Below are 25,654 nucleotides of genomic sequence, written 5' to 3' on the forward strand. Positions count from 1 at the left end.
ATCAGGTCGGAGAGAGAGGCCCATCATCTAACGGATTGAAAGGATATGTTACAGTCAAATACTCAGTATATCTGATACAGCCAATAACAACCTTTAGCCAAAGCACGAACAAGAAGAGGCAGCTACCTGAGGTTAAATCAGTAGGATTCTGGACAGTTAAGTAACTTCTCCACTTCCCTGACAGATAAAGCAAGTGTAGGATCGGCATCGGCCCTTTGAACCACAATCAGAATACTATGGTTATGCAAATGAAGAACTGCATAATTAGCTTATAACCCATCAATGCGAGAGATGCTTTTGCAAAATAAGCCGAGAGTGATGATCAATGGGTCAACGATGGTAGGAAGCTGCTCCCGGCATTGGTTTTGATACATCTGCCGATACAGCATCCGGTACAGTATCCGATACTGCTACCGATACACTTCCGATACAGTCAACTGACTCCCCGTGGTGTATGACTGCTCCTTTTGCTTGAAGATGAGGGGAAACTTGAAAGAATGAGAGTAATGGGGAACATCAAGATCAGGGATGTAACTGGAAAATGTTGATAAGAAATTGGGTAGTAAAGTTCGCATGGCGAGGACTTTCTCAATGCCGTTACGTTGGCGAATATCTTGAGTACGCTATTGTGAACGCGCCAGGCATTAGTGCTTCACCATGCAGACTTCCACTACATAGCAATATTGTTCGATTCCCACAGTTTCAGACAGAATGTGAGGTCACTCTAGATATAATCTTCTTAGGAAGTCAGCAATCTATCCGAGATAAAATAATATTGAAAGAGGCGGTTCCTCTGCGCAACAACGAGGAGCGGTCACGCTACTACCCGTCTGGAGGCGGCTCGCCCCACTTGATCTGGGGTATCAGCGAGACATAGAACGAAGACGTCCGTCTCTTCGCAAGTCACAGATCTTTTGCCTGCATACAGCAGATGCATACAAGTTTAGCTTAAATGTTTATACTCGTTCTCTTTAGGTCTTACCGACAGGGCACCTTGCGCTTTTATTCGTTTGCTGATCAGAATGGTGCGTACTTACCTGCTTCCACAACAGTAGCAGCATCGTTCTTCTGACTTATGATTAGTCCCAACAACATAATAAAAGAAGAAAGATAGCAATCGCCTGTACACCATGTCGCGCCCGAAAGATCCGCTGCGATGGCATTGAGCCAACCTGTGGTCCATGTAAGCGACGAGAGACCTTGTGCTCCTATCCCGTTGGAAGCGCAAGGAAAATTCGTGACAATCAGTAAGACCATGCTGCACATATACTGGACATACTTCGAGCCAACTGTAGTTGTGACTGCCAGGTATATACACCGGTTACACACCGTTGATCGAGCTGCATCTACAAGAGCCACTCACATTCCTGCCTCTGGAAGCCCACTTGCTTCAATAGGACCCAAAAATGGACTGAGAACGCCAAATGGTGTCAGTAATCGGAGTGAGCTGGATAAAAATACCATTGGCTCTCAGAGCATGTCTCTGCAAGCACTTGCAGAAGGGGACCGTACTGCTATATTTCCACACTCCCCCATGAGCAATGACGAAAACAATGCCTTTAGTCCTAGAACAAGGCAAGCCTCGGGCTTCCGAAATTCGAGAGGAAGCCAAAGCCGAATCACCGCAATGGGTATAACACCCGACGGACTCTTCGGTTTGTCAGAGAATGAGGACGAGTTCTTCGGTGACTCTTCGGTCGCCTCTTTTCTGAAGCAAATCAAAGATTCTGCAACGAAAGAGTCTGAACGAGGAAGCTCGACAGCATATCCGATTCCGCTTGCGACTTCTGGCACACCATCAATTGCAATGCCACCGGTGGCAGAGAATGGTCCGAGTGTCAAAGCCTACGATCTACCACCACGGCAACTAGCTGACTACCTTCTGAACCTCTATTTCGAAAAAATACACAGCCTGTATCCATATGTCCATAAGACAAGCTTCCTTCGTACTTATGGACGCCTATGGATGCCACTGGCAGAGACAGACGCGGAGACCATCTTGTCCGGGCTGGGCTTAGGAGATGCATGCGCGTCCCTGCCACTCTTCCATTGTGCATTGAACATTATCTTTGCTTTAGGGTGCCACTTCTCCAAATTAGATCAAACGGCGCGGGAAGCTACGGCAGAAGAGTTCTTTCAGCGCTCGCAGCGACTACTGAACATGATATCACTTGATAAAGGTGATTTAGCCCTAGTACAAACATTACTCCTGACATCACAATACTTGCAAGGAGGCGAGTCCCCATCGAGATGTTGGAATATTATTGGTCTTGCTTGCAGAATTGCACAGTCACTTGGAATGCATTCTCTTAAGGCAGATAGGACCAGAACTCCAGCCCAAATACAGATGAGAAGGCGCGTCTGGCATGGATGTGTAATGCTTGATCTGTGAGTGCTTCAGATTATGGATCGTGTGTATTACTAACAGAATCCCAAGAGCAAGTAGTATGATGCTGGGTCGACCTCCCATGACTCATTCTTCCGCAGTACCTCTTCCAGAAGCTATCGATGATGAATATCTCGATTCAGCCATGGCAACATGCCAACCATCAACGGAAACGCTTTCAGGAACTGAATTCTATGTCAGAACTCTTCAGCTATACAAAATACTACGAAAGATTCTATCCGAGGTCTATGAGCCTTGGGAGGACGAGAGGGCTCCTGATCAGTCAGAGCGGCCAAAGTCTGAAAACGAGCTAGCCCAGACATTGCTAAGTTTGGATGAGGAGCTTCTGGCGTTTGAATCAAACCTTCCAGTGGCTCTACAATGGCGTGATGCACAGCAGCCCGCGGATGTGGCTGGACCATTCCGTCGTGAGAGCAGTCTATTGAGGGGAAGGTACATACTCCTGCGATTCATTCGATGAAAGGTCACTAAGCTTTCGCCCCAGGTTCCTTCATTTGAGGATATTGCTTCTTCGTCCTACGCTTGTCAAGTTTTGCCGTAACGATTTCCCACCGCGTCAAGCGGGTGGCTACCCTCGATACCGACAAGTATTATCAAAAAGCAGAATATCCGTGGATTTCAGTATCAGCTGCTCGACATCATGTGTTGAAACTGCAATTGAGCTGTCGCACCTTATGAATGATATTTCAACGACTGAATTAGCAAGTGTTTGGTGGTACAATGTCTTTTGTATGTTCTTCCCGTGACATGTATGAAGTGACGGCCGCTGAACTTAACTACTAGATGCTTTTACCGCTGGCGTTGTTCTCATACTGGCTCAGGCGTCTCCTGCTTTGACGTCTAAATTTTCTCAGCCAGTCTTGGAGAATGCTTGGAAAAGCTGTTGTGACTGCTTGGAAAACATGAACCCGTACAGCAACACGGCCAGAAACTGCGCCACCAATTTGCGGAAGACTCTATCTCAAGTGCTAGACAGCCAAGGACATGAAGCTAGAGTGCTTACCAATAAACCTGTGCCTCAGACTACAGGCCAATATCCGGGCCACGACACAAGTTTACCTAGGGCACCGAATTACCTTCCGACTCTCGCTGGATCAGAAGTTGGCGATGATTCCAGTCAAGGCGCTCTGGATACTCAATTCTCTGAGGCATTGGACTCTCTCTGGAGTGGAGATGATGTGAACAGTTCTTTGATGGAGATGCTATGGGATGACCTTTGGTTGACAGCGCCATCATTTTTCTAACATTAGCATTGGGTGTGGGTGTCATTGTGGAATGCAGCGACGATGAGGCAATTTAGTACTAGAGATGATTCTCTGTCTTTGGCCCTGCGAACGATAAATCGTACGCCGTCTTTCTCATAACAGATGGAGCTCGTGCAAAGCATATGTATCCGGTTATCCTATCAAGTAAGTCTTACCGCGAAAACCCGGAACACATGAAGCCCAACCATTGTTGAGGCTAATCGAATGTTCCGAAGGGGGAGGGCTGCCTGGTCAGCATACAGGACTAGCTAGGAACCCGAAATACAAGGCCTATATCACTATCATTATGGGAAGCAACCTATTCTACTCTGCGAGCTACAAACCGAATCGCTGAGCCTAGCTTAGACTTATCAAGTCACATGACTCTTCAATCAAAGGCTGCCGATCCTAAGGTGGTCTTGCATAAATCCAGCACATGACCTTGTCATGTGTGAGGGGTTCTCGCGATTTCCCTGTGCTCCTCCTCGTTGACACTATATATGAGACAAGCTGGATTGGCTTTAAACCCCGGGAACTCCGCTTCAAACCTCGGTTATTCACACTGTCACAACCGCATGGCTTGTTTCTATTGAATGATACACCCAATCTTATCTTGTACTACTGAGCGGAGGTAGTTTCCATATGACCGAGGTAAAGAAAACGGACGTGTTCATTAGCGGCGGTGGGCCTACTGGTTTGCTTACTGCGTATGCACTTGCTAGACAGGGTGTGGATACCTTATTCGTTGGTAAGGACTTTCTCACTTTACTCTGTCTTCTGAGTTTCTCTAAGAAGCAGAGCTTTGTTAACAGCTTTGCACAGAGCAACATGACAAAGCTCAACAGGCAATGTATGGCCGCGCAACAACTCTCCACCCACGCACGCTTGAATTGCTGGATCAATTGAGTATATTAGACGACCTGAACCAAATTGGCTATGTGGCCCGTGACAGTGTGACGTACAGGGACGGCAAGCGGGTGTCGTCTAGAGGCTGGGAAATTATGTACCAGCATATGCGTGGCACGTTCCTGGATTATTGTTTGAATATTCGCCAGAAGTTCTCGGAGGAGGTAATTCGTGATGCATATGTATCGCTTCGAGGCGAGCCGTACATTGGTTGGAGATTAGACGGCTTCATCGTTGAGGAAGCCTGTGATGATGATTATAAAGTCGTCTCGCATGTGACAGAGGTTAGTTCGGGTAGAAGCTTGACGGTGAGAAGGTATGTGAGCAATCATCAATCAACGTTGCTCGAGAGGCCTATACTGATATTGCTGATTAGTAAATTCATTGTTGGCGCGGATGGTAGCCACTCGCTTGTGAGACGCCTTGCTGGTATTCCATTTGAAGGCGACCACACAAACTTTCGATGGGTACGCATTGATGGGCGCTTCAAGACTGATATGCCTGAGGCTGATATTGGCTTCGCCTCCATTGAGTCCAAAAGTCATGGGAATGTGCTCTGGGTTCAATTAGATCATGGCGTGAAGCGGATCGGATTTGCTATGACACCGGAAATGCTCGCCAAATACGGGGACAAGCTTACACTTGAGGACGCGAAGGTGGAGGCTGTCAAGTCTATGGAGCCATTTTCGTTGGAATTTGAAACCATTGACTGGTGGACCTTGTATGGGTAAGTCTTGCTTCCAAGTCTTCCAGGTCACTTTTCTAACATGCAGCACAGTATCAATCAACGCGTAGCAGAGTGCTTTTATAACAACGACCGTGTGTTACTAGCAGGCGACGCCTGTCACACGCACTCATCTGGCACAGCACAGGGCATGAACACAGGCGTCCATGATGCTGTGAATCTAGCGTGGAAGCTCGGCGGCATCGTGAAAGGCTGGTATAATGATGATGTGCTTCGCAGCTATGATACAGAGCGACGTCCTGTAGCGCAGCATCTAATCAACCTTGACAAGGACTTCTCGGCTACCATATCGGGTACCGTTCCTGACAGGTACAAGGATCTATCCTTAAGCTCAAACGAGCTGTTTGCCAAGGTCTTTGATGACACGATAGATTTCTGTATTGGGTTGGGAATCCACTATAACGAGAGTATCATCAACAAGACTTCCCTAGCAACGGCAATTTCAGCAGGCTGGAGAGCTCCAGATGCTTTGGTATATGCTCCTGGATCACGACTACCTATTAGATTATTCCACCTAATGCCGAACGTTGGTGCTTGGTCGATTCTTCTCCTCGCTGGACATCCTGAGAAAACTGGGCAAAGTCTCATTCATGCCGTGGAGATAGTGAAACAGCTCAGCGAAAGCCTTCCTCGCAAAATGATTCGATCACTCACTGTGGTTGCTCAGAGTCCTGCTGGAGGAGACCAGAGGTTCAGTATTCCAACGATAGGTCGACTCTATTATGATCCAGAGGGCTCTGCTCATGCTGCCTATACGGTGTCTGATAGCAATGGCGCAGCCGTCGTTGTTCGACCTGATGGAATTTTGGGTTATGCAACACAGCTTGACGAAGCCAGTAGCGTCATTAAATATTTTTCCGGCTTTATTACTCGGTGAAGAATACATGAATCTGCCAGGCTCTCGAAGCTTGAGTGTATGTTTTGTGGCTAGGCGTAGATACGGCGTCGACCGGTATTTCGGACACATCCTCTTGGGGCCTGCTGTCACAAATCTAAAACCATATCTGGATTTTTCAGGACCCACGCTCAATTTGGAACAGACGTAATTTTCACATAATCTGGCATAGCATGAGCATAGTCGATGGGAGACGATCAATATAGTTCGGTTTCGGGTGCTGTATTGTAATATTACCAAAGCCGAAACATACCACCACTATTGCAAGTGGGGCTTCTAGTTCCGAGCTTGATTCTCAGCGCCAAATGATGTTCCTCATTTTTGAGACTCGTCTTGAGATCATAATGTCTATGTACCGGTGCACTAAGAGACATACACTGTCTTGTGCCATGAAATGAAGCTGGAGGCCTTACCGAACCCCGCAGATCTTCGACCCACCCCCACAACCAGCCAGTGGCAGGCCGGAGTAAGATGACCTCTCAGTAATTACGGAGTCAGACACACAACGCCCTTCTAGTGCTTATCAGTACCACTGACTCTCAAGTTATTTAATGGACCTCTCCTTCGTCTATTCTTCAATTTCCTTCCCAAGACTCATCCAGATCAATTCACCACCGACAAGCTCGCCAAGATGGGCATCATAAGTGACCTGACCCGACCTGATTCAACACATCATGAACCCATCACATACTTGCTCGCATATATTGCCTGCTTATCACTCCTCTCGGTTATTCCTTATGTTCTATACATCCGCTACTATAGCTCATTAGCCAAAGTCCCCGGCCCCTTCTGGGCCAGTCTATCGCGATGGTGGTTGGTATTATTCTCAGACAAAGGCAATATGCATCGGTTGTACCCCCGTCTTCATGAGGAGTACGGAAAATTGGTTCGTGTCGGACCAAACGAAGTTAGTGTGGCGGATTTGAATGCCATTCAGTTGATCTATGGTACGAGCAGTCTCCTTTTCCCAACCCTGTCCTTCCGAGTGCTAACACTGTTATAATGTGAAGGGGCCGGAAATAAATTCGCAAAGAGTGATTGGTACAGTGAGTCTGATTCCCTTACCCAAATCTTTATATTGTAGGTCACTAGCTAAGAGAATGATACAGGCGTTTGGCAAGGCCGTCGTAAATTCGATCTCTTTGCAGAACGGAATGAGACTATCCACGGTGCTCAGCGACGACTTGTCAACAACATCTACTCCATGAGTAGTCTAAAGGACTTCGAGCATGGTGTGGATGCAGTCGTCGAACGACTCATGCAATGTATGCAGCGCCAAGGGTCTGACGCAACTGTTGATCTGGGGAAGTGGGTGCAGTTGTTTGCTTTCGGTAAGGTCCCTTCCTCGAGAGAGTGTCTCCTATTCATTCCATGTTCTCGCTAATGACATACTACGTAGATGTAATTGGCGAGATAACATTCTCCAAATCATTCGGTTTCCTGGAAAACGGAACAGACGGTGGCGCGTTCCGTCAAATTGAAAACGCACTTCGCTCGGCTTCTTGGGTGGGTCAAGTACCCTGGGTATACTGGCTGCATGATTACATGACGCCTATCATCGGAAGTCGTCTGGGTATCGCAGCACGCCATGGTACAATTCGACAGATTGCCGCTCGTGAGATCATGGCGCGTCGGGAAGGGAAGCATGTCGAAGAGGCAAAAGAAGAGCGAGACATCTTATCCAAGCTCTTCGACGTGCAGAAGACGAAAGGAAACCAGCTGTCGGATGATGACGTGCTCTCAATGGCCACCTCGAATGTTTTTGCGGGCTCTGACACCACTGCTATCTCGATCAGGTCGATCATTTACCACCTTTTGAAGAATCCCACGTGCTTGAAGAAGCTTAGGGATGAAATTGAAGACCGGAAACGTCAAGGGAGATTCTCGGACCCGGTTACACTGGACCAGGCAAATGATATGCCGTATCTTCAGGCGTGTATGTGGGAGGGGTTAAGATTGCACCCGGCTGTTGGGATGAGTCTCCCTCGTGTTGTTCCCAAGGGGGGAATTATGATCGACGGGTGCTTCTTGCCGGAGGGGGTAAGTTGACACCGATATATATGGCTTTCTGGTTACCCAGTGAAGGACTTTGTACTGACACAGGATGCAATATCTAGACAACAGTGGGTGTTAACGCCTGGGTCGTCCATCGCGACGCAAGTATATTCGGCGACGACGTTGAAGCCTTCCGCCCTGAAAGATGGTTAGGAGAGAAGACAGGAGATATGAGTGCGTTACAAACCGCCTCCATATTATCTGATATTTTAGCTAATTACATTCCTCCTACTACTAGGACGATACTTCTTCGCCTTTGGAGGTGGTTCACGACTCTGTATTGGAAAGAGTACGTCTACTTCGTCATCATCGATTCAAAATCTCGTAGCTAACCTTTCTCACAGATATCAGCTGGATGGAAATGAGCAAGGTAAATAGCCATCTGTCTTCATAACCACCACTCCTTACAACCGACACACCGGAATTTTTACGGTAGAATGTACACAACATCAACTAACCGAGCAATAGATGATCCCGACCCTCCTAGATCGCTTCGACATTCAGCTTGCGAACCCAGATGAGCCGTGGCAGGAAACGTGCTGGTGCGTCTACTCCTTTCTGCTCTCCCTCAGCGGAGAAACACAATTCGCATCAAGCGTATCAAGCCAGCTAGGTCAATACTGACACTAAGTCTAGGTGGTTTGTCAAACAAGAAGGCCTGCTAGTCAAACTCTCACCTCGCAAATCATAACGCCCCATACACATCGCAACCACTTCCAAAATGAAACCCAACATTCTCTTGAAATATACCAAAACTGTACATACAAACCAAACCAACCAAATCTAAACCAAACTACTGATTCCCCTTCCACTCCCCCACTCTAAAAGCCCAATCTCTCACCAACGCCCCAAACACCCCCCTCTCACTCCCATCAACCGGCAATCCATGCGTGCCCCGATCCAGCACCGCAAACGTCGCCCTGGGATACCTCTCCAACAACCCCAAGCAATCCCGATACCCAACGCACTCATCCTGCCTCCCACAAAGCACCAACGTAGGCGCCATCAACTTCTCCCCACTCCCATCACCAAGTACCTCCTCACTCAACCGATACCTCCCCACGTCCCCCCTAATAGGGTCCAAAACGCTCTTATCAGCCCCTTCCTCAGCAGGCACATACACCTCCCTATGCTTCCTCTTCAACTCAACCACATACTCCTCCGTTTGCACAATCACCTTCCCCCCATTATCAATTCCAAGGAGCATCCTATCTTCACGAGACAAACTACTCATAACACCCTCATTCTTGATAAGTGGCTCAATTGTATCCACGTCACGCTTACTATCCTCCGGCTCAATGAGCGGTACCCGAAGGAGTAAGCCATCTATCTGGTGGAGATATTTCTGGGCCAGCGCGCGGGCGAGATACGCGCCGCAGGAGGAGCCGATTAGCATGAAGCGGGAATTCCCCAGAGTAGAGTCTATGAAGTGCACGAGGTGGTGGTAGATGTCGTCGAGGGAAGTGATGTTCCTTGCGGGCGTGGAGCCCATCCCGGGCAAGGCGATGTAGATTCGGCGGAGGGGGGTGCTGCTGGTGGTGAAGATGGGCTCGAAGTCGTGCATTTCCGTTTGGGGGGTCATTTCCCAGCCGGGGATGATTAGGATGGGGTGGCCGTTGCTGGGGCCGAGAGTTTGGGTGGGGAGGAGGTCCATTTTTGTATTACGATGGGTTGTGTATAGGAGGGTAGGCTGTTGAGAATTGTGCAGGGATTGGTAGGGGTTGGTTCGGTAAAAGAAAGGGTATCGAAGGAGGGACAGGGTTGGGAGTCATAGCTTTTGTGGATTTGTCAGATCACGCCAATTTATCCATTTGTTTTGTGGGTTGGCTAATCTAGTTTGGGGCTCGGACTAGTTCGTTTGAAGGTTTCAGATACGAGGGCAAGATTGTAAGCTAGTTGATGGGAAGCCAGTAAGTATAAAATGGCCCTGTAGGGGATATTTAATATAACAATGGTGCTGCAAGCGTCATCTATATATATAATAACTGAGATAATAGCTGACAGAGACTAGAAATGCAGATCATGAACAGGCTTGGCAAGTAGGAAGAATAACGGACCAAGTAGTCTCATTAGAGACATCGTCGTTTTTCTTGACAAAAGTAAATCTTCTAGACTTTATCGGAGGCCGATGGTCTCATGTACCAGCCGAGATATCATTGCGAGTGCTCCTTCAGCCATTTGTACACCACGGAAAAGTCCTTCCCTCGGTGTTCCTCCTCAACGGCATTATACACCTTCTGAGCAGTGTCCGCCAGCGCCAATGGTGTTTGCGACTCCTCCGCAGCAGTAATCGCCAATCGAAGGTCCTTATTCATCAGACTCACACCGAAGCCGCCCTCGTAACCACGAGATGCCGGTGCTGTCTCGACCACGCCAGGTACAGGGTTGTTGACTTCCATAGGCCAACACCGGCCAGTTGACGAATTGACGAGTTCCGCCAAAGCTTTTGGGTCCAGTCCCCAACGCATGCCGAGGTTCATTGCTTCCGCGGTCGCAATGTTGTTGATCGCCAGGATGTAATTGTTCGCCAGTTTGCCTGAAACGCCGGCTCCCGGGGCGCCCATGTGCCACGCCCTCTTTCCCATCATAAGTAGTACTGATCGCACACGATCAAGGAATTGACCAGTCTGCGAAGATGCACCGAACATGAAGCTTAATGTGCCAGCGCGCGCACCCACCACGCCACCCGACACAGGGGCATCAACAAAGCGCCCTTGGGATGTGGTTTGTATTGCGTTTGCGATTTCTCTCGATGACGCAGGATCAATTGTTGACGTATCGATGAACAGTCGCTCTTCTTCTAGCGCGGGAAGTTCTCCTTCTCGAAGGATAGAGTGATAGACATCCTTGACATGCTGCGGCCCTGGGAGGCTGGTGATAATGACGGACTGGATATTATTATCAGCATGTAAACGCAAATAGATGCGGCTTCTTGCGAGCAGAAACAGTACTTCAAGCATGTACTAGGCAGTGTCCGATCACAAACGCCACGTAGGGTCTCGCATCGAGCGGTGACAGGAACGATCAACTTACCGACTTTTCCGCAAGTTCTCTCGCGGTCTGAGCCACCAGAACCTCCGAAACGCTGTCAGGAGCACCGCTGCTTCTAGCAATTTCTTGCGCTTCCTTCACAAACCTAGACATATTCTCTTCATTCACGTCGCGTATAATCAAGGTATCCGTCACAGGGATCTTAGCGCGCAGGTTCTTAGCCATGTTGTAGCCTGTGGTGGACAAGTAGATTGTCAATGTACGCTAGACAATGCCATTGAATGACGGTCCGTGTTTTCGCGGATTGCGAATACCTACCCATTTGGCCCAGTCCGATGAATCCCCATGTAGCATCTCGTTGCGCAGAAGTTGAGAATGTGCGGCCAGATAGAGGGTAGTGATGTGCGAGGCGCAAAGCTGAAGGAGATGCTCTGAATAAGGTGCTCGTTCCCCTGCAAAGGGGCAAAGCACGCGAGAGGCTCATGTTCAGAAGAGGAGGTATAATAATTTTAAGAGGTCACTCGGGTTCTAACACAGAGAGTAGCGTTAGGAAGGGATGGTATTTGTAGGAGAAAGAAGCGTAGTGATCCGAGGGAGCAGCTGTAAGTTCAAGAATAGCACCCAATGGGCCTGACTGAGCACCCCTCAGCCAAGTGGAGTCCTGTAAAGGTGGAACTCCGCTGCTTTCCGAGGCTTTCCATCCTTCAAGTACCTCAAGCCAGGGGCATCAATGGGGACGACGAATAGAGTTGAGACTCGACGATCTTCTCTTCCTGCCTCCAATGCGGGGAAGCCCCAATGCGGTATGGCGCCGGAGGGCGTCACGGGGATGGGCCCGCCGCCTGGACCGTGAGGCATCCACTCTCCCCACTGAGGATTGGCCCGAAGGCTACTACTAATCGTCACGATCTTCTAGTCTATATATCTTCTGATTCAATTAATTAATCTATAGATGTCTGTGCTACATACGGCCAAGGAAATGATGAAACGAGGGCAGGCGAACGACGTCAAGGAAGAGTAAAGGAAGGAAACCGACGAATGGGTATGTTGAACGCCGAATCACACCAAGCACCAGCTTATAATAACAAAGCAAAAGGAGGTTGCACGAGAAAACAGGCTGATTGGACAATCCGTCACTGTTGTGCTGGGGAAGATGGGTTGCTCGTTGGTCCAGTCAGATATTCGGCAGGCACCTTGGGCACTCGCGGGGAGCTGGCCGTCTGAGCCATTGCTCGCTGTTGAGCTCGAACCAGATCACGCTGTCTCTCCTTTTCCCGATTGGTGGCTGCTCCACCGGTGAGCCGTCGCATACCGCTGCGAATCATGGATTCAAGCGACGAGGACCCGTCCGTGGCACTGCGCGTTTGACTGATAGGATGTGGCATGGCTTGTTTGTGATCAGCCAAGCCGTCCTCTATCTCGTCATCGGATAGGAACGCCGACTCGAAACCGATTAAGGGCGTATTGTGATGAACGCTAGCATTCGGAGGCGTGAACAGATGATTGACTGGAGACGTAACGGAGCGCGTGTGGGAAACGGGCCGTGCATTCTGGCTCGGAGCTTGAGGCGTAAATGTCCCGGGAGATTGCGTTCCCATGCTGTCGAAGCGCATATTGGACGGACGGGACTCGGCAAGTCCATTATGAAAAGACGACGTTGAGGCGGTTCTGGCCAGGGACTTGCGGAGAATAGGCGCAGTTTGCTGGTCGTACAGACTGGCGTTGGTATCGGCAAATGTACCAGTAAAGCCCCGTAGCGTGGAATTGGAAATGGGGTCCAGCGTTGCGTGCACCGGGTCGGTCTCCTCGAAGAAATCATCCAGACTGTCTAGCTTCTGGACAATGTCTCCCATGTTGCCGTCCGTTTGCGTATCGATGGATTTCATCGTGTCCGCCCGCATTGGGAAAAACGTATCATTGTACTCATCGGCGTGGAATTCCACCTCAGAGGGTGCTGTCTCCTGCGCTTCCATACGATCAACTTCCGCACAAGTGTAGAACACTGCATGGACATTATGTCGTGTGATGCTTGATTGTGTCGCAGGCATTGGTATCGACCAGCCGGTTGGTTCGGGTATACCGTACAAGCTTTGCACACGCTCGTACTCCTTCCGGATAGCTCGAGAAGATGACGACGAAGCCATGCTCATCCGGATGTGATGCTTTTCCATTGGATTGGCCGAGACGGTCATAATGTAATCCATGACCTGCAAAGCTTGGGGACAGAGATCCGTCTGTAGCAGTCGCAAGAGAGGAGAGATCAGATCAGGCCCATGACACGTCACTTCTCCCCGACGCATGTCCATATCGGGTAACAACACGCATAGTATTTTCATGACCTTGACGCGAAACCAGTTTGTTGTATTTGTCAGCAACCCCATCAGGAAAATGAGACTTTGGACATCCTGGCGAGGGAAGTAATATGACCGAATCTCCGTAATGATATGGTTCAGGAAATCGTTCTCCGCCTTGTATTGGCCATTCGCAAATCCGAGCAAGGAGGCTGCTAGTCGGGGGCATCGTTCACTCTCAGCGACCCTTGCCAGAAGTGTCGCGCGCGCCAATGTCTTGGGATCGTCAACGTCGGAGTCAAATTGACGCAAGAAGTGAGACAGGTTGGCTAATATGGCAAATAGCAACCTGTTACCATCCCCAATGAGCTCGTTGTTTGGAAGGCCACTTAGTCGGTGGAGGATATCCAGTGTTCGATTCAACGATTCAGACGACTTCAGGCCCTTGTAGATCAAGTCTTGGAGGCCATCAAAGCCGCCTTCCCACTTTGGCGGTTGACCTTTGATGAGCTCTGAAACTACCATGGGGTCACTCATGTCGACACGATCCAGGAATTTCTCAAGCATGCCAACGCTCTCAATAAATTCCGTTTCGTGGATGGTATTCAAGCACGCACATGTAGTCCAGAACAGTTGAGGATACCGCAACAGGTCAGTAGGCGCCAAGGAGCTGATAATGATCTTGAGAGTCGTAAGGATTTCCATGGAGAAAGTTCGATAATCCGACTCTTCGTCTGCAATAGTGTTCGATAGACGAGCCAACATATCAGCCAGCATTCGGGAGTCTAGAGACATGGATATGCAACGGAATACTTGGAACGATCGACAGGCAAGATGTCGCACGGGGCATGACGTCGCCCAGTTCAACGCCTCTTTCGCCCATAGGTCGTTCAGCCCTTCATATCCAAGGCTGAAGAAATCGACTACTTGGCGAGTGACAGAGGCCATTGACGGCGGGACACGGCTGCCATCCTCTTCATCTTCTTTGTCACTGACGTCTTCGTATTCCCACACAACCTTCGGGTCGCTCTTACGAATTGATTCCACAAAGTCTTCAATGGATTGCCGTGTTTCGATAGGCGCGTCATCTTCCACCTTTGCGGCGATCAACTCATGTATCAGATGAACCAGCATTTCCCTGGCCTGTTCTTGTACAGTGAGCGTATAGTGGTCCCAGAGTATAAGGACAACATGAAGCAATTTGACCAGATCATCCATAGTCAGCGTGACTGGCGCAACCATCAAGTCAACGAGGAAAATCAGCGCGACTTGGCCCAGGGAAAGGCCAGCTTGCTTGTTGCCAACAGGGAGTACTGTTCCGAGATCTGTGACATAGGGTAGACCTCTGATATCAGGTGGCGCTGGCGTGATATCTTTCCTCTCTTGTACCATGTGCTTAGGCACGACTTGCAACAAGAAGAATTCGATAACCTTGGAGCCAGCTGGCGTGCCTGCCAAGAACACAACAACCTGCTTGGCATAATCCACGAAATTCTGCTCTTTGCGTTCCAAACAGAGGCTGATGATGAAGTCAAGCACTAACTGTACGTTGCCACCATGCGGGCCTGTGGCTAGAGCTTGCCAAAGGGCTTGGACCTCGTTTGGAAGAATAGTACTGCAACGGATCGTGATTTCAAACAAATTAGCCAGAAGCATGTATGACTTTGCTGTTGGGCCGCCATTTGGATCGACTTGAAGCTCCATTGTCTGGACCCACGGAAGAATGGCAGCCACCATGTTCCGCTGGCTGTCCGGCCGCAGGTTCCGAAAGTGCAATGAAAACTCGGAGAAAAGAGTGAAGGCCAGGTCAGAGTGTTGCTTCGCCAGACGTTTCGAGGTCTCGAATTGCGCAAGCTTGTAGACGGCGGTCGTCTTGTCGGAAATGCTGATGTCGAAGTCTTGTAATCTTGAACTCTTCTGTTGTCGCTCTTCCAAAATTCGAAGCAGCTTAGCAGACTTCATCCTGATCTCCCGTTTCGGGCTACCAAGTGTAACAAGTACGGCACCCAAGATTCTCCAAAACCCAAGCGGGTAATCCGTATGCTCGATCAGAACTTCAGTCACGACTTCAAAGTAGCTCTCCAATGCCTTCGGTCGCTCTGTGACATAGCACATCTCGATGGACCGTTCCAACAAGTATGAGTGCTCCTTATTGTGGATAATTAGATTCTTGAGGGCCCGTCTACCAATGGCGTGCCACTTGTCACTGATCGTGTTGAAGATGATATCAACCCAAGAAAGCATTCGGCCCACATCGAATTGGAGTACCGACCCGCTCTCTGTTGTGATACTGATCGGCCCAGCCTACAAAAGTCAGTTGGTAGCCCTAATAGGTTGAGAAAGTCAGAACAACTTACACACAGGGATGCCATTGCACTGAGGGCTGCTGCGCGCAGGTTCTTCTTCTCTATTTCCATGGCTGCGGCAGTGTTACGCAATTCGCCAGCCTCATGATTTTGTGAGATGGCATTCCTCCGCATCGTCTCCTCACGTTGCGAGATCTGGGACTGATTAGGCGAATATCCGCACCAGTCCTCCATAAGAGAGAAGGACGATTTTCTTGATTCGAAAGGTATCCAGCGAGAGGGGTCTTTGGTACGATTGATGCCCTCGAAGAGCTCCTCCATAAGCCCGCAGTAGTGGAAGCGAAGCCGCTGAAACTCCCAATCGTTCTGCACCTCGGCATCACTCAAGAATATCCGCAAGTCCTTTGCATAGGTAACAAGGTTGTTGACGATCCAGTCATCATTGTATACTTCGGGTTCTTTGAGAAAGTGTGACGTTAGTTTATACACATGGGTGACTTCGGTCCGCAATCGGTCTGTCTTGCGATTGCGCTTTGGGCTGCTCGGAGAACGATAATGTGTACCAATCCGAACTTTAGCTTCTTCGTTGCAAGTCGTAACGGCGTACTGTAGAGACTCAAGCAGGGTGCGGTATAGGTTCTTGTTGATCGATCCTAAGGCAATCACTATCGCGTTCCGAATTGAAGAACGCTCGGCTGATAGCAACGGGATCACAAAAGCAAAGAGGCTTCGGGCGGAGCTTATTTTATCCTGCGATTGTTGTGACCCTTTTGATCCCTTCCGTGCATGCTGAGCGTTTGCCAGCTGGCTCTGGGATTGTGCGCCTACGCTGTTGAGGGTGGTACAGGCCATGACCAAATACAGTTTCCATTGCTCAATCAAGATCTCGGCGGTCGTATTACTCCTGCCGAATGATCGAGCCTGAATGGCATCGATTGGACCGTATTGAGGATACTGAGGACTCTCCGCAAGTGAAGTAATGGTCTTGTGCATGAGGACAAGTCGTGCACACACGATCTCACGGCCCAGCGTCACAGCAAAAGGACAGGTCTCGAAGCTAATCCGAATAATGTTGGGAAATACCTTCGACCATAGTGTAGAGTCATAGGAGACTTCACTGCTGCACAGCTCAATCAGCGTATTTTGAGTGGCGCTTCTTCGCTTGCCTTTCTGGATGCGACTCCTTTCAGCCACAGTAAGCTGTTCGTCATTGACGTCCAATATCTGTTGCGAGTCGGCCTCCAAGATCCGGATGATCCGCGTATTCTCCTTTCCAAGGGCGCTGTCAAATTCCGTAATAAGGCGGAGCACGGTGATCGCAAAAGCGCGAACCCTCCTCGATTGCGAGCAAAGGAAGAATAAGCCATGGGACTCCACTTCCTCGACCTGGGCGAGAACGCTGGAGAGGTCTAGTTGCAGAGCTCTGCTCCCAGTACCAGATTTATCGCCAGAGTCCGCCGCTGCATCTTTAGTCTTCTGCTTGATTTCCTCGATCCAGATCCTCAGCAACTCGACATACAATCTCAATGTAGACTCAATGTGGCCTGGCCCAAGCATGCCTTCGTCTGACATGGTGGAATATCTCGCGTCGAAATTGAATATAAACCTTGCGAAACCGATCGTCACCTGCTGAGCATGAGATTGCCGCGCGATTGCTTTCAGAGACTCGGCAGATGAGGACGCTATGTTTGTCTGAACATGAGCAGTGCCAGTGCAAAGCAGATTGATAAGAGAATTAAATGGTATACGATCGGATAGACAGCGAGGCAGGGCTTGGACCGCGACGTGAAGAAGATCGTAGAAGCCCTGTCGCTGATCTAGGATATTAGGATGATCATCCCGTCTTCCGAAACTAAAGGCCTCCGCAATCGGGGTCTTGGGAGTTGTTCCGCCAAATTTCTCATCTAGCGCTGCCTGTCCTCCGAAAGTGTTGTCGCATAAAAGTGTTATCTTGCCAAGGATGTCACAAAATCGGAAATAATACTCCTTGGCGTTGTCATTCAGTCTTGCTGTGTTCACCGGACGTGATACTGCATCCTCCCTATTCCCTCGGGTATTTGGTAGCCGGGGATCAGCCAGGAACTGAGGACGGTGTAGATAGGTTGGAGAGGACATATCGGTGAATGGATTGGGGAGCGAACCAGTGGGAAAGGGCGGGCAAAGCTGATCACAATTCTCATTGTCTGTCATGATGGCGAGAAAGGACCTGATACCGATCACCATCTTTTCCGGCTCCATTTGTTCGATCTTTAGTTCTTTTCCAGAGAGGAAAAGATCTGAGCTGATCATCTGAAAGATGATGTTTCGGAAACAGACGTCGGGATGCTTAAAGCCAATCATCCGTATTAGTTGAATAAGAGGTTCTGCAACGGCCGATTCTGTACTCAGATATGTCCTTTTGCCCGGCGGAAGCGCGATTTTCGACACTTCTTCGACTTTACGCAGGGTAGCTGTGGGCGATTCTGAATAGCGAAAGAAGTAGGTCCACAGCAAGCGACACATCGCCTGTAGGGCCGGCCCTCTCGTTGGCCGGTCTTTTAGTCTCGGTGGGAGGGACTGGATCAGTGAAAGCCACTGTGAAGAGAAGTTCTCCTTCGTCGACACGCACAGGAGCAACACATGGAGAGGAAAAGCCACAGTCCAATGACGAGGCTTGGTTAGCATCTGTGACAGACGGGACTGGACCAGTTCTATAAAATCTTTCCACTTGGGCAACGTCAAGTCAGAATTGGGACTTGCAGCAACAGGTAGAAGTAACTTTTCAAAGATATAACAATATGCCTGTTTGACCCGTTGCCCATGAGAATTACCGAACAATCGTGCTAGTGACCGCAGAAATTCGCAAGAGCGAGCCCATGCATCGGGTTGTGTCCTGATCCGGATATGCCTCATTCCTAGGATCAAAAGTTCGGCTTTAGCGTCACCATCCCTGGAAGGTCCACGAAGTGTTTCATCCTTCTGAATCTTTTCGAGCTCTGCCAGAAACCGACCTGTAACGCTGGTGAAGTTATTTTCGCTCATGATCCCTAGCACCTGGGAGTAGATCCTCCAGTTTGCCATGCGAAGGGGAGAAGCTGAGATCTGTTCGGGATCTACTGTCTTGAGTTGACCGAAGACTATATCCTCTAAGCGGTCCGCCATGTCCAATGTGATCGAAGCGAGACTGCTCTGATTGAATATCTCAATCAAAACCCTACAAACCAGGTACACGGATACCGTCGCACGCCGCTCCGCCAAGATGACATCGTCGTGTCGGGAATAAAGTGTAGTCGCAGGAGACGCAGAGTCAGTCTGAGAAGCCGATTCTGCAATGATCTGGGGTGGCTCAGTGTTACGGCGTATCAGGGACCCATTCTCGGATGTAGTCTTCTGACCAGCTGCCTGTTTGGCCACAATGGCAGCATCACCTTTGGCCTTCCGCCAAAGCATTATCGTATCAATCAGAGGCTTGGGTTTCTCTCGCGCGATATGACCCAAAGCAGAGATCAATTGATCAAAATTTGAATCGACGCCCGGTCCGCATACTTCTTCAACTGGCGCGTCCGACTCACCCAGTTTCATTATAGCCTGGTTGATCTTGTTGTCCGCCTGACCTACAAACTAGGGCCACTGTTAGCAGCCGGGTCAAGCTCGGCGAATAGGGTATAGACACTTACGGAATTGAAGAGATGATGCAAAGCGTATTCCCCAACCGTTTTCGACTCTGCTCCAAAATGGTGCCTCGAGTGGGAACGGCTATGGGACCGCTCCTGCCACGGCTTTCCGTTGGAGTTCATTCTCCTGTGAGCTGTACCCGCCAGGTTCCCATCAGCGACATCATCCGTGTCTCGATCCTCTATGGTGCTTAGTGTGCCCTGCAGGCTGTGAGCCGCTCCATTGGCCCCTTGGCCCTGGAAGCCCGAGTGTCCCTCGTGCTGCTCCATTCGTACAGCGCCTGTGCCTTCTGGGTCGGGAGCGCCACCACGGCCGAGCGAAGCGATCAATTCGGGGCTGAGAGGGCTTGTAGAGGTTGTAGAGGCAGCGAAACTGGGATTTCGGGAGTGTTGGATTCCATGGACAATCGAGGTATTTCGATGATGACCGTAAGAGTTGGATGGTCTCCTCTCCAAGCCGACATCGTACCCAAGACCAGACCTCCCAGCGCTTGGTTCGGGACTTTTGGGATGGGAGTTGCCGCGCCGAGAGTGTTGAGGTTGTGAGGATGAAGGGGCTAAAGCGGATAGGTCGGCACCTCCTCGAACAGTGGAAGTTTCCCGACTGTGCACGGTGGACGATGGCGTACTTCTCGTGACAAGGCGTTCTGGTGGAGTTGAAAAGCTATGGTGCGACACAGGGCTCGAATCGTCAGGGATGAGGGGCAATGGCGTTGGCTGGATGGGACCAGCCTTGATCGACGGATGTGAAGCCACTACCACGAACAACAAGTTAGACGCGCGATTTTCCAATCAATCAGGACCATTATAAGCGATAGATAGCAAGGTTAAAGTCATCAGGATGGGAACCCGTCAGGTCCGACCAAACGATAGAAGACAGGGTCACGTACTGCTGTTGTCCGACGTCTGTCCGGATTCAAACGCCACTCATTGCCTGCTAGTGCTCTCTTCAGTTGGAGCGAAAGAACCTGGCTGCACTTGCAAACAGTGCATGGTCATCTTTCGCACATAAATCGGAGGCGAAACCAATGGATAGGGTGGTTGTCTGAGATTGAGGTGCCGTCACTCGAGCTTTGTTGCTGGAGCAGCTCCAGCCTTTGCTCGCGACCGGAGAGGCTCTGAGCACGGGGACCATACCGGCCCCGAGAGATCAAATTCAGGAAAGAAAATCAGCACATCAGAATGATACTAGGAGCCATTCGGTCACTACACGATTTTCACACTTTTATTATGCATACTTAAGGGGTTCCTCGGAAACTCTTGACCTTGTTCATTAAGGGGAACTACCTATGTCTCAGTATCTAGTAAACTAGTCGGCCACATTGACGATACTCGCCCACAGCCAATCTTATCTGTAGATAAGGAGCACCCCGAAACTTTGGTTCAGTCAGACTAGTAGTCAAGAGACACGACTGTTCGCGTAGTCTTCACAACATGGCTGCTGATCTACATAGGGAGGCTGCATTTATATGCTGAAACACACTGCATTCTTTAATTTTCACATCATTGTTTTCACCAGATGCCTGAACAGTCACGGTAATCATAGCCGACAATGATGTGAGAAACAAGTAGAAGCCAAAAGTGTCCTCGAACTCCGAACTCATGAGGTGACCACTATGGGGAAAATACGAACATTGCCTACTAGTAGAAGTAGATACTATTTGTGATTATCAGCTACTACCAACCATTATTCCGGTACAAGGACGAAATAAGTAGACTATCAGTCGAATAGAATGACTGACGGGAAAGGGCCAAGAAGATGATCCGCAACATACTAATCAATATTGTGAAGAATGCAGATCGAACAAGGCAATGTATATATTAGTAGTACTAACGAAACATCCCTGGTAGTATCACATGTGATATACCACTTCCTTAGTTACATGGAACGATTGATGATGATCTTACGAGAGCTTACCAGTACGACCAGGACTGTTAATAGAGGATTCGTATAGATATGGGTCACATATACGGAGTAACAGGAACGGTGGGTATGAAACCCACAACAGTCTGACACCAGCATACTCCTTCTACTCCATAAATACGAAAAAAATAAGTTTGAGGTATACCAGCTGGCTTCCATGACTGTAGCAACAAGTCCTACATAAAAATATACTGATAACACCGGTATGAGTTCAGATTGTTCAAGATTGTGCGGAATTCGTCCGCGAGGAAGGTTGCCAGTGTATGCAGGACATTTGGTGCACTAACCAGTACACAAAGTGCGGAACGGGTGCAACTTTTCCAGGAGCGGAAAACAGGCAGAGGAGGTGCCGCAGTCACGAGCTGCATTATCCAAGGTCAGCCAGCCTGCCAGGCTACAGAGTCCATACGCACGGGGGCGGATTGAGCAGATCGGGTCTTTCAGGGAATCCTTGCAGACAGCTGACAGAATTGGCAGCCGGTGTACGTGATTAGAAGTCGGTATACGAAGCATAGTAAGGATCGGATATGCATGGACTACGAAGTACTACTAATAGGTAGCCATCTTTAAGTTCTTGTACCTGAAACCATTCTTCTTCCCTTAATGGCAATTGAAATAGGAAGTTGATTTGCAGTTCATCTAACAGGTACTCCAGATCTCCGGACGCTCCGGACTTGCCACCTCCACGGGGTCGCGGGAGACCGGCACAGAGAGGCCTTCATATGCCTGTCTATCACAAGAATTACTGAAAGAGGCACAGGGTTCGAAAGGCGGAACTCGGTTAGCAGAGGAACTCGGCAGCGGTTTACGGAAGATCCCCCAGATGAAACAGAGGAACAACTGGTCATTCCCGGCTGCGCCTTTCATGGCTCAAGGGCCTCCGCCGCCACTTGCCATCGTCTCCAAGCCAAGCCAGGGCCGAAGTTTCCTTCCGAACCAGACGCCATCTCGGTCAGTGGTCGGCCAATGGGGAATCCCCACCTCGAGGGAGGCAATGGTATCTAGATAAATAAAAGGAGAGAGAGGTGACCATCATGATACTCTGGTTATTACTTGACTTCAATTTCAAGAGTTGTACTACACATAATCATCCCTACGTTTTCTCGGAAGGTTTGAGCCACAAGATACGTTGTTGTTGTTGTTGGAAACCCTCCGGCAACCGCTCTTCTGCTAGTGGTAGTGTGTCTAATAGTAGTTCTACACTACTACTGCCAACAGACTCACAGGGACTATATCAGATAGTGCCCCAACACGCACAAGAGTGCCCTGACCTTGACACGAGAGATCTGATAACTCCTCAGCAAATCGGAGTAAACAGAAGGACAAGTCATTGGAGTACTGAGTAGCTCCGTGTCAGAAACCCGGACAGGATCAGCTTCTCCGAAACCGAGACTCCGGGCGAAAAGGCCACCATCGCCTCAGGCTACCACCTGTGTCTCGCTCTCTCTCCTCTCCGTCGATCGTCTCCCTCGTCTTTCCGGCTCACGGCCCCCCAAATTATGCGGTCTGCTTAGCAGTGGGTTCGGCCTCTCTGTTCTTCCTGGATCACACCACGGCTTACTTTCTTATCCTTTTCCTTTTCCTTTCTTCCTTTCTTCCTGTTCTCCTTTCTTCTTTCCACCCCTTCTTTCTTTTAACCCCATAGCGTCATTCTTTCTTCCGTTTTATCTTTTGGTTTTGGGGACGCCGCCACCTTATCTCGGTTCCTGCCTCGGCTCCGGTGATCGCACCTGGGACAGGCTAAGCGTAGGGAGGTGTGACATTCTTCTTTCACCTCCTCTCCTTTTCCCGCCTCTCCACTCCGTTCAATCCCCCGCTCCACCCTTTCAGACTCGCCATCGTATCAAATCGGGGCCTTTCGCTTCGCGCCGCTGAACAGCCTCACCATGGCGCAACTCGATACCCTCGATCTGGTGGTCCTGGCGGTGCTTTTGGTGGGTAGCGTGGCCTACTTCACCAAGGGTACCTACTGGGCAGTTGCCAAAGACCCGTATGCCTCTACCGGCCCCGCGATGAACGGCGCCGCTAAGGCTGGCAAGACTCGGAACATCATTGAGAAGATGGAAGAAACGGGCAAGAATTGTGTTATTTTCTACGGATCGCAAACTGGAACCGCGGAGGACTACGCCTCCAGATTGGCCAAGGAAGGATCTCAGCGATTCGGCCTCAAGACCATGGTGGCTGACCTCGAGGAATACGACTATGAGAACCTGGACCAATTCCCGGAGGACAAGGTTGCGTTTTTCGTGCTCGCCACCTACGGAGAGGGTGAGCCTACGGATAATGCTGTTGAGTTCTACCAGTTCTTCACCGGTGACGATGTTGCTTTTGAGAGCGGCGCTTCCGCGGACGAGAAGCCTCTGTCCAAGCTGAAGTATGTTGCTTTCGGTCTGGGTAACAACACTTATGAGCACTACAACGCCATGGTTCGTCAAGTCGATGCTGCTTTCCAGAAGCTCGGCGCGCAGCGTATTGGTTCAGCTGGTGAGGGTGATGACGGTGCCGGTACAATGGAAGAAGACTTCTTGGCCTGGAAGGAGCCCATGTGGGCAGCACTGTCGGAGTCGATGGATCTGCAAGAGCGTGAAGCGGTTTACGAACCTGTTTTCTGCGTCACCGAAAACGAGTCCCTGAGCCCTGAGGACGAGACGGTCTATCTTGGAGAGCCCACCCAGAGCCACCTTCAGGGTACTCCTAAAGGCCCGTATTCTGCGCACAACCCCTTCATCGCCCCTATTGCCGAATCTCGTGAGCTTTTCACCGTCAAGGATCGCAACTGTCTGCACATGGAAATTAGCATCGCTGGAAGTAACTTGTCCTACCAGACTGGTGACCACATCGCTGTTTGGCCCACAAACGCTGGTGCCGAAGTGGATCGGTTCCTTCAGGTCTTTGGTCTCGAGGGCAAGCGTGATTCAGTCATCAACATCAAGGGTATCGATGTTACGGCCAAGGTCCTGATCCCGACCCCGACCACGTACGATGCCGCTGTTCGGTACTATATGGAAGTCTGCGCCCCTGTGTCCCGTCAGTTTGTAGCCACTCTGGCCGCGTTCGCTCCGGATGAGGAAAGCAAGGCAGAGATTGTGCGTCTGGGTAGCGACAAGGACTATTTCCACGAGAAGGTCACCAACCAATGCTTCAACATCGCCCAGGCTCTTCAGAGCATCACGTCCAAGCCTTTCTCTGCTGTTCCGTTCTCTCTGCTTATTGAAGGCATTACGAAGCTGCAGCCTCGCTACTACTCGATCTCATCGTCCTCCCTTGTCCAGAAGGACAAGATCAGCATCACGGCCGTTGTGGAATCTGTTCGTCTGCCCGGTGCCTCTCACATGGTGAAGGGTGTGACTACGAATTATCTCCTCGCGCTCAAGCAGAAGCAGAACGGCGATCCCTCTCCTGACCCTCACGGCTTGACTTACTCCATCACCGGTCCTCGGAACAAGTACGACGGTATCCACGTTCCCGTGCATGTTCGCCACTCGAACTTCAAGCTGCCCTCTGATCCCTCTCGTCCCATCATCATGGTTGGTCCTGGTACTGGTGTTGCTCCTTTCCGTGGTTTCATTCAGGAACGTGCTGCTTTGGCGGCCAAGGGCGAGAAGGTTGGACCCACTGTTCTCTTCTTCGGTTGCCGCAAGAGCGACGAGGATTTCTTGTACAAGGATGAATGGAAGGTAAGATATCTTTTTTTGCTTTTCCGCAGCTGCTTTATACCTCGGTTGCTAACATATCGCGCATTCGCAGACCTATCAGGACCAGCTTGGAGACAACTTGAAGATCATCACTGCGTTCTCGCGTGAGGGTTCTCAGAAGGTCTACGTTCAGCACAGACTCCGCGAGCACTCCGAACTTGTCAGCGACCTTCTGAAGCAGAAAGCTACCTTCTATGTCTGTGGTGACGCTGCAAACATGGCTCGCGAGGTTAACCTTGTGCTTGGCCAGATCATTGCTGCGCAGCGTGGTCTGCCCGCTGAGAAGGGCGAAGAAATGGTCAAGCACATGCGTAGCAGCGGCAGCTACCAGGAAGATGTGTGGTCATAATCTTTCAATGCATCGAATTTTCTTTCTTGTCTATCACGACGGCCTTTTCGATCCATTATTTTATTTCACGCCTAGATGATCTTTGCATATATACTCCGCTGATTTTGCCTATTCATCTGTTTTGCTTGGCGTGGTTTATGTATGCCTAGTTTATTTGTTTTGTGCACCGACCGGCCAGCCACACATTGAAGTG

At 49.9% G+C, this 25,654-nt stretch overlaps 7 protein-coding genes across 7 annotated transcripts; 4 read left to right on the forward strand and 3 right to left on the reverse strand.

Annotated features, from left to right (window-relative positions):
• Positions 1-1,156: 1,156 nt before the first annotated feature.
• On the forward strand, positions 1,157-3,943 carry BDQ94DRAFT_179561 (fungal specific transcription factor domain-containing protein; the record flags this gene model as incomplete). Its single annotated transcript, XM_026773415.1, has 4 exons — positions 1,157-2,388; positions 2,429-2,839; positions 2,892-3,136; positions 3,191-3,943. The coding sequence occupies 4 exons, from the start codon at positions 1,157-1,159 to the stop codon at positions 3,649-3,651; spliced, it is 2,349 nt and encodes a 782-aa protein (XP_026631447.1). The 3' UTR covers positions 3,652-3,943.
• A 243-nt stretch (positions 3,944-4,186) lies between these two features.
• Positions 4,187-6,179, forward strand: BDQ94DRAFT_179563 (pentachlorophenol 4-monooxygenase; the record flags this gene model as incomplete). The annotated part of the gene is made up of 4 exons (XM_026773416.1): positions 4,187-4,399; positions 4,474-4,873; positions 4,934-5,284; positions 5,336-6,179. Exons 1-4 carry the CDS (start codon positions 4,294-4,296, stop codon positions 6,177-6,179), a joined length of 1,701 nt encoding a protein of 566 aa, XP_026631448.1. The 5' UTR covers positions 4,187-4,293.
• Positions 6,180-6,700: 521 nt separating this feature from the next.
• Positions 6,701-9,026, forward strand: BDQ94DRAFT_179567 (cytochrome P450). The gene is made up of 9 exons (XM_026773417.1): positions 6,701-7,144; positions 7,208-7,243; positions 7,307-7,528; positions 7,597-8,237; positions 8,315-8,426; positions 8,491-8,541; positions 8,597-8,622; positions 8,721-8,794; positions 8,889-9,026. The coding sequence occupies exons 1-9, from the start codon at positions 6,829-6,831 to the stop codon at positions 8,941-8,943; spliced, it is 1,533 nt and encodes a 510-aa protein (XP_026631449.1). The 5' UTR covers positions 6,701-6,828; the 3' UTR covers positions 8,944-9,026.
• Positions 9,027-9,045: 19 nt separating this feature from the next.
• Positions 9,046-9,906, reverse strand: BDQ94DRAFT_165572 (alpha/beta fold hydrolase; the record flags this gene model as incomplete). Its single annotated transcript, XM_026770348.1, has 1 exon — positions 9,046-9,906. One exon carries the CDS (start codon positions 9,904-9,906, stop codon positions 9,046-9,048), a length of 861 nt encoding a protein of 286 aa, XP_026631450.1.
• Positions 9,907-10,181: 275 nt separating this feature from the next.
• On the reverse strand, positions 10,182-11,955 carry BDQ94DRAFT_133862 (6-phosphogluconate dehydrogenase). Its single transcript, XM_026764372.1, has 3 exons — positions 11,562-11,955; positions 11,286-11,476; positions 10,182-11,140 (listed from the first exon to the last, which is right to left on the reverse strand). Exons 1-3 carry the CDS (start codon positions 11,725-11,727, stop codon positions 10,406-10,408), a joined length of 1,092 nt encoding a protein of 363 aa, XP_026631451.1. The 5' UTR covers positions 11,728-11,955; the 3' UTR covers positions 10,182-10,405.
• A 421-nt stretch (positions 11,956-12,376) lies between these two features.
• BDQ94DRAFT_179571 (putative cell morphogenesis protein (PAG1)) lies at positions 12,377-20,628 on the reverse strand (the record flags this gene model as incomplete). The annotated part of the gene is made up of 9 exons (XM_026773418.1): positions 12,377-15,838; positions 15,892-16,006; positions 16,043-16,355; positions 16,392-16,669; positions 16,703-16,824; positions 16,855-16,923; positions 16,954-19,440; positions 19,497-20,248; positions 20,502-20,628. The coding sequence occupies 9 exons, from the start codon at positions 20,626-20,628 to the stop codon at positions 12,377-12,379; spliced, it is 7,725 nt and encodes a 2,574-aa protein (XP_026631452.1).
• A 2,235-nt stretch (positions 20,629-22,863) lies between these two features.
• cprA (NADPH--hemoprotein reductase cprA) lies at positions 22,864-25,536 on the forward strand. Its single transcript, XM_026775773.1, has 2 exons — positions 22,864-25,094; positions 25,165-25,536. Exons 1-2 carry the CDS (start codon positions 23,304-23,306, stop codon positions 25,459-25,461), a joined length of 2,088 nt encoding a protein of 695 aa, XP_026631453.1. The 5' UTR covers positions 22,864-23,303; the 3' UTR covers positions 25,462-25,536.
• The last annotated feature ends 118 nt before the right edge of the window (positions 25,537-25,654 follow it).

The sequence above is a fragment of the Aspergillus welwitschiae genome (genome assembly GCF_003344945.1).
Source record: "Aspergillus welwitschiae strain CBS 139.54b unplaced genomic scaffold BDQ94scaffold_2, whole genome shotgun sequence".
Lineage (NCBI taxonomy): Eukaryota > Fungi > Ascomycota > Eurotiomycetes > Eurotiales > Aspergillaceae > Aspergillus > Aspergillus welwitschiae.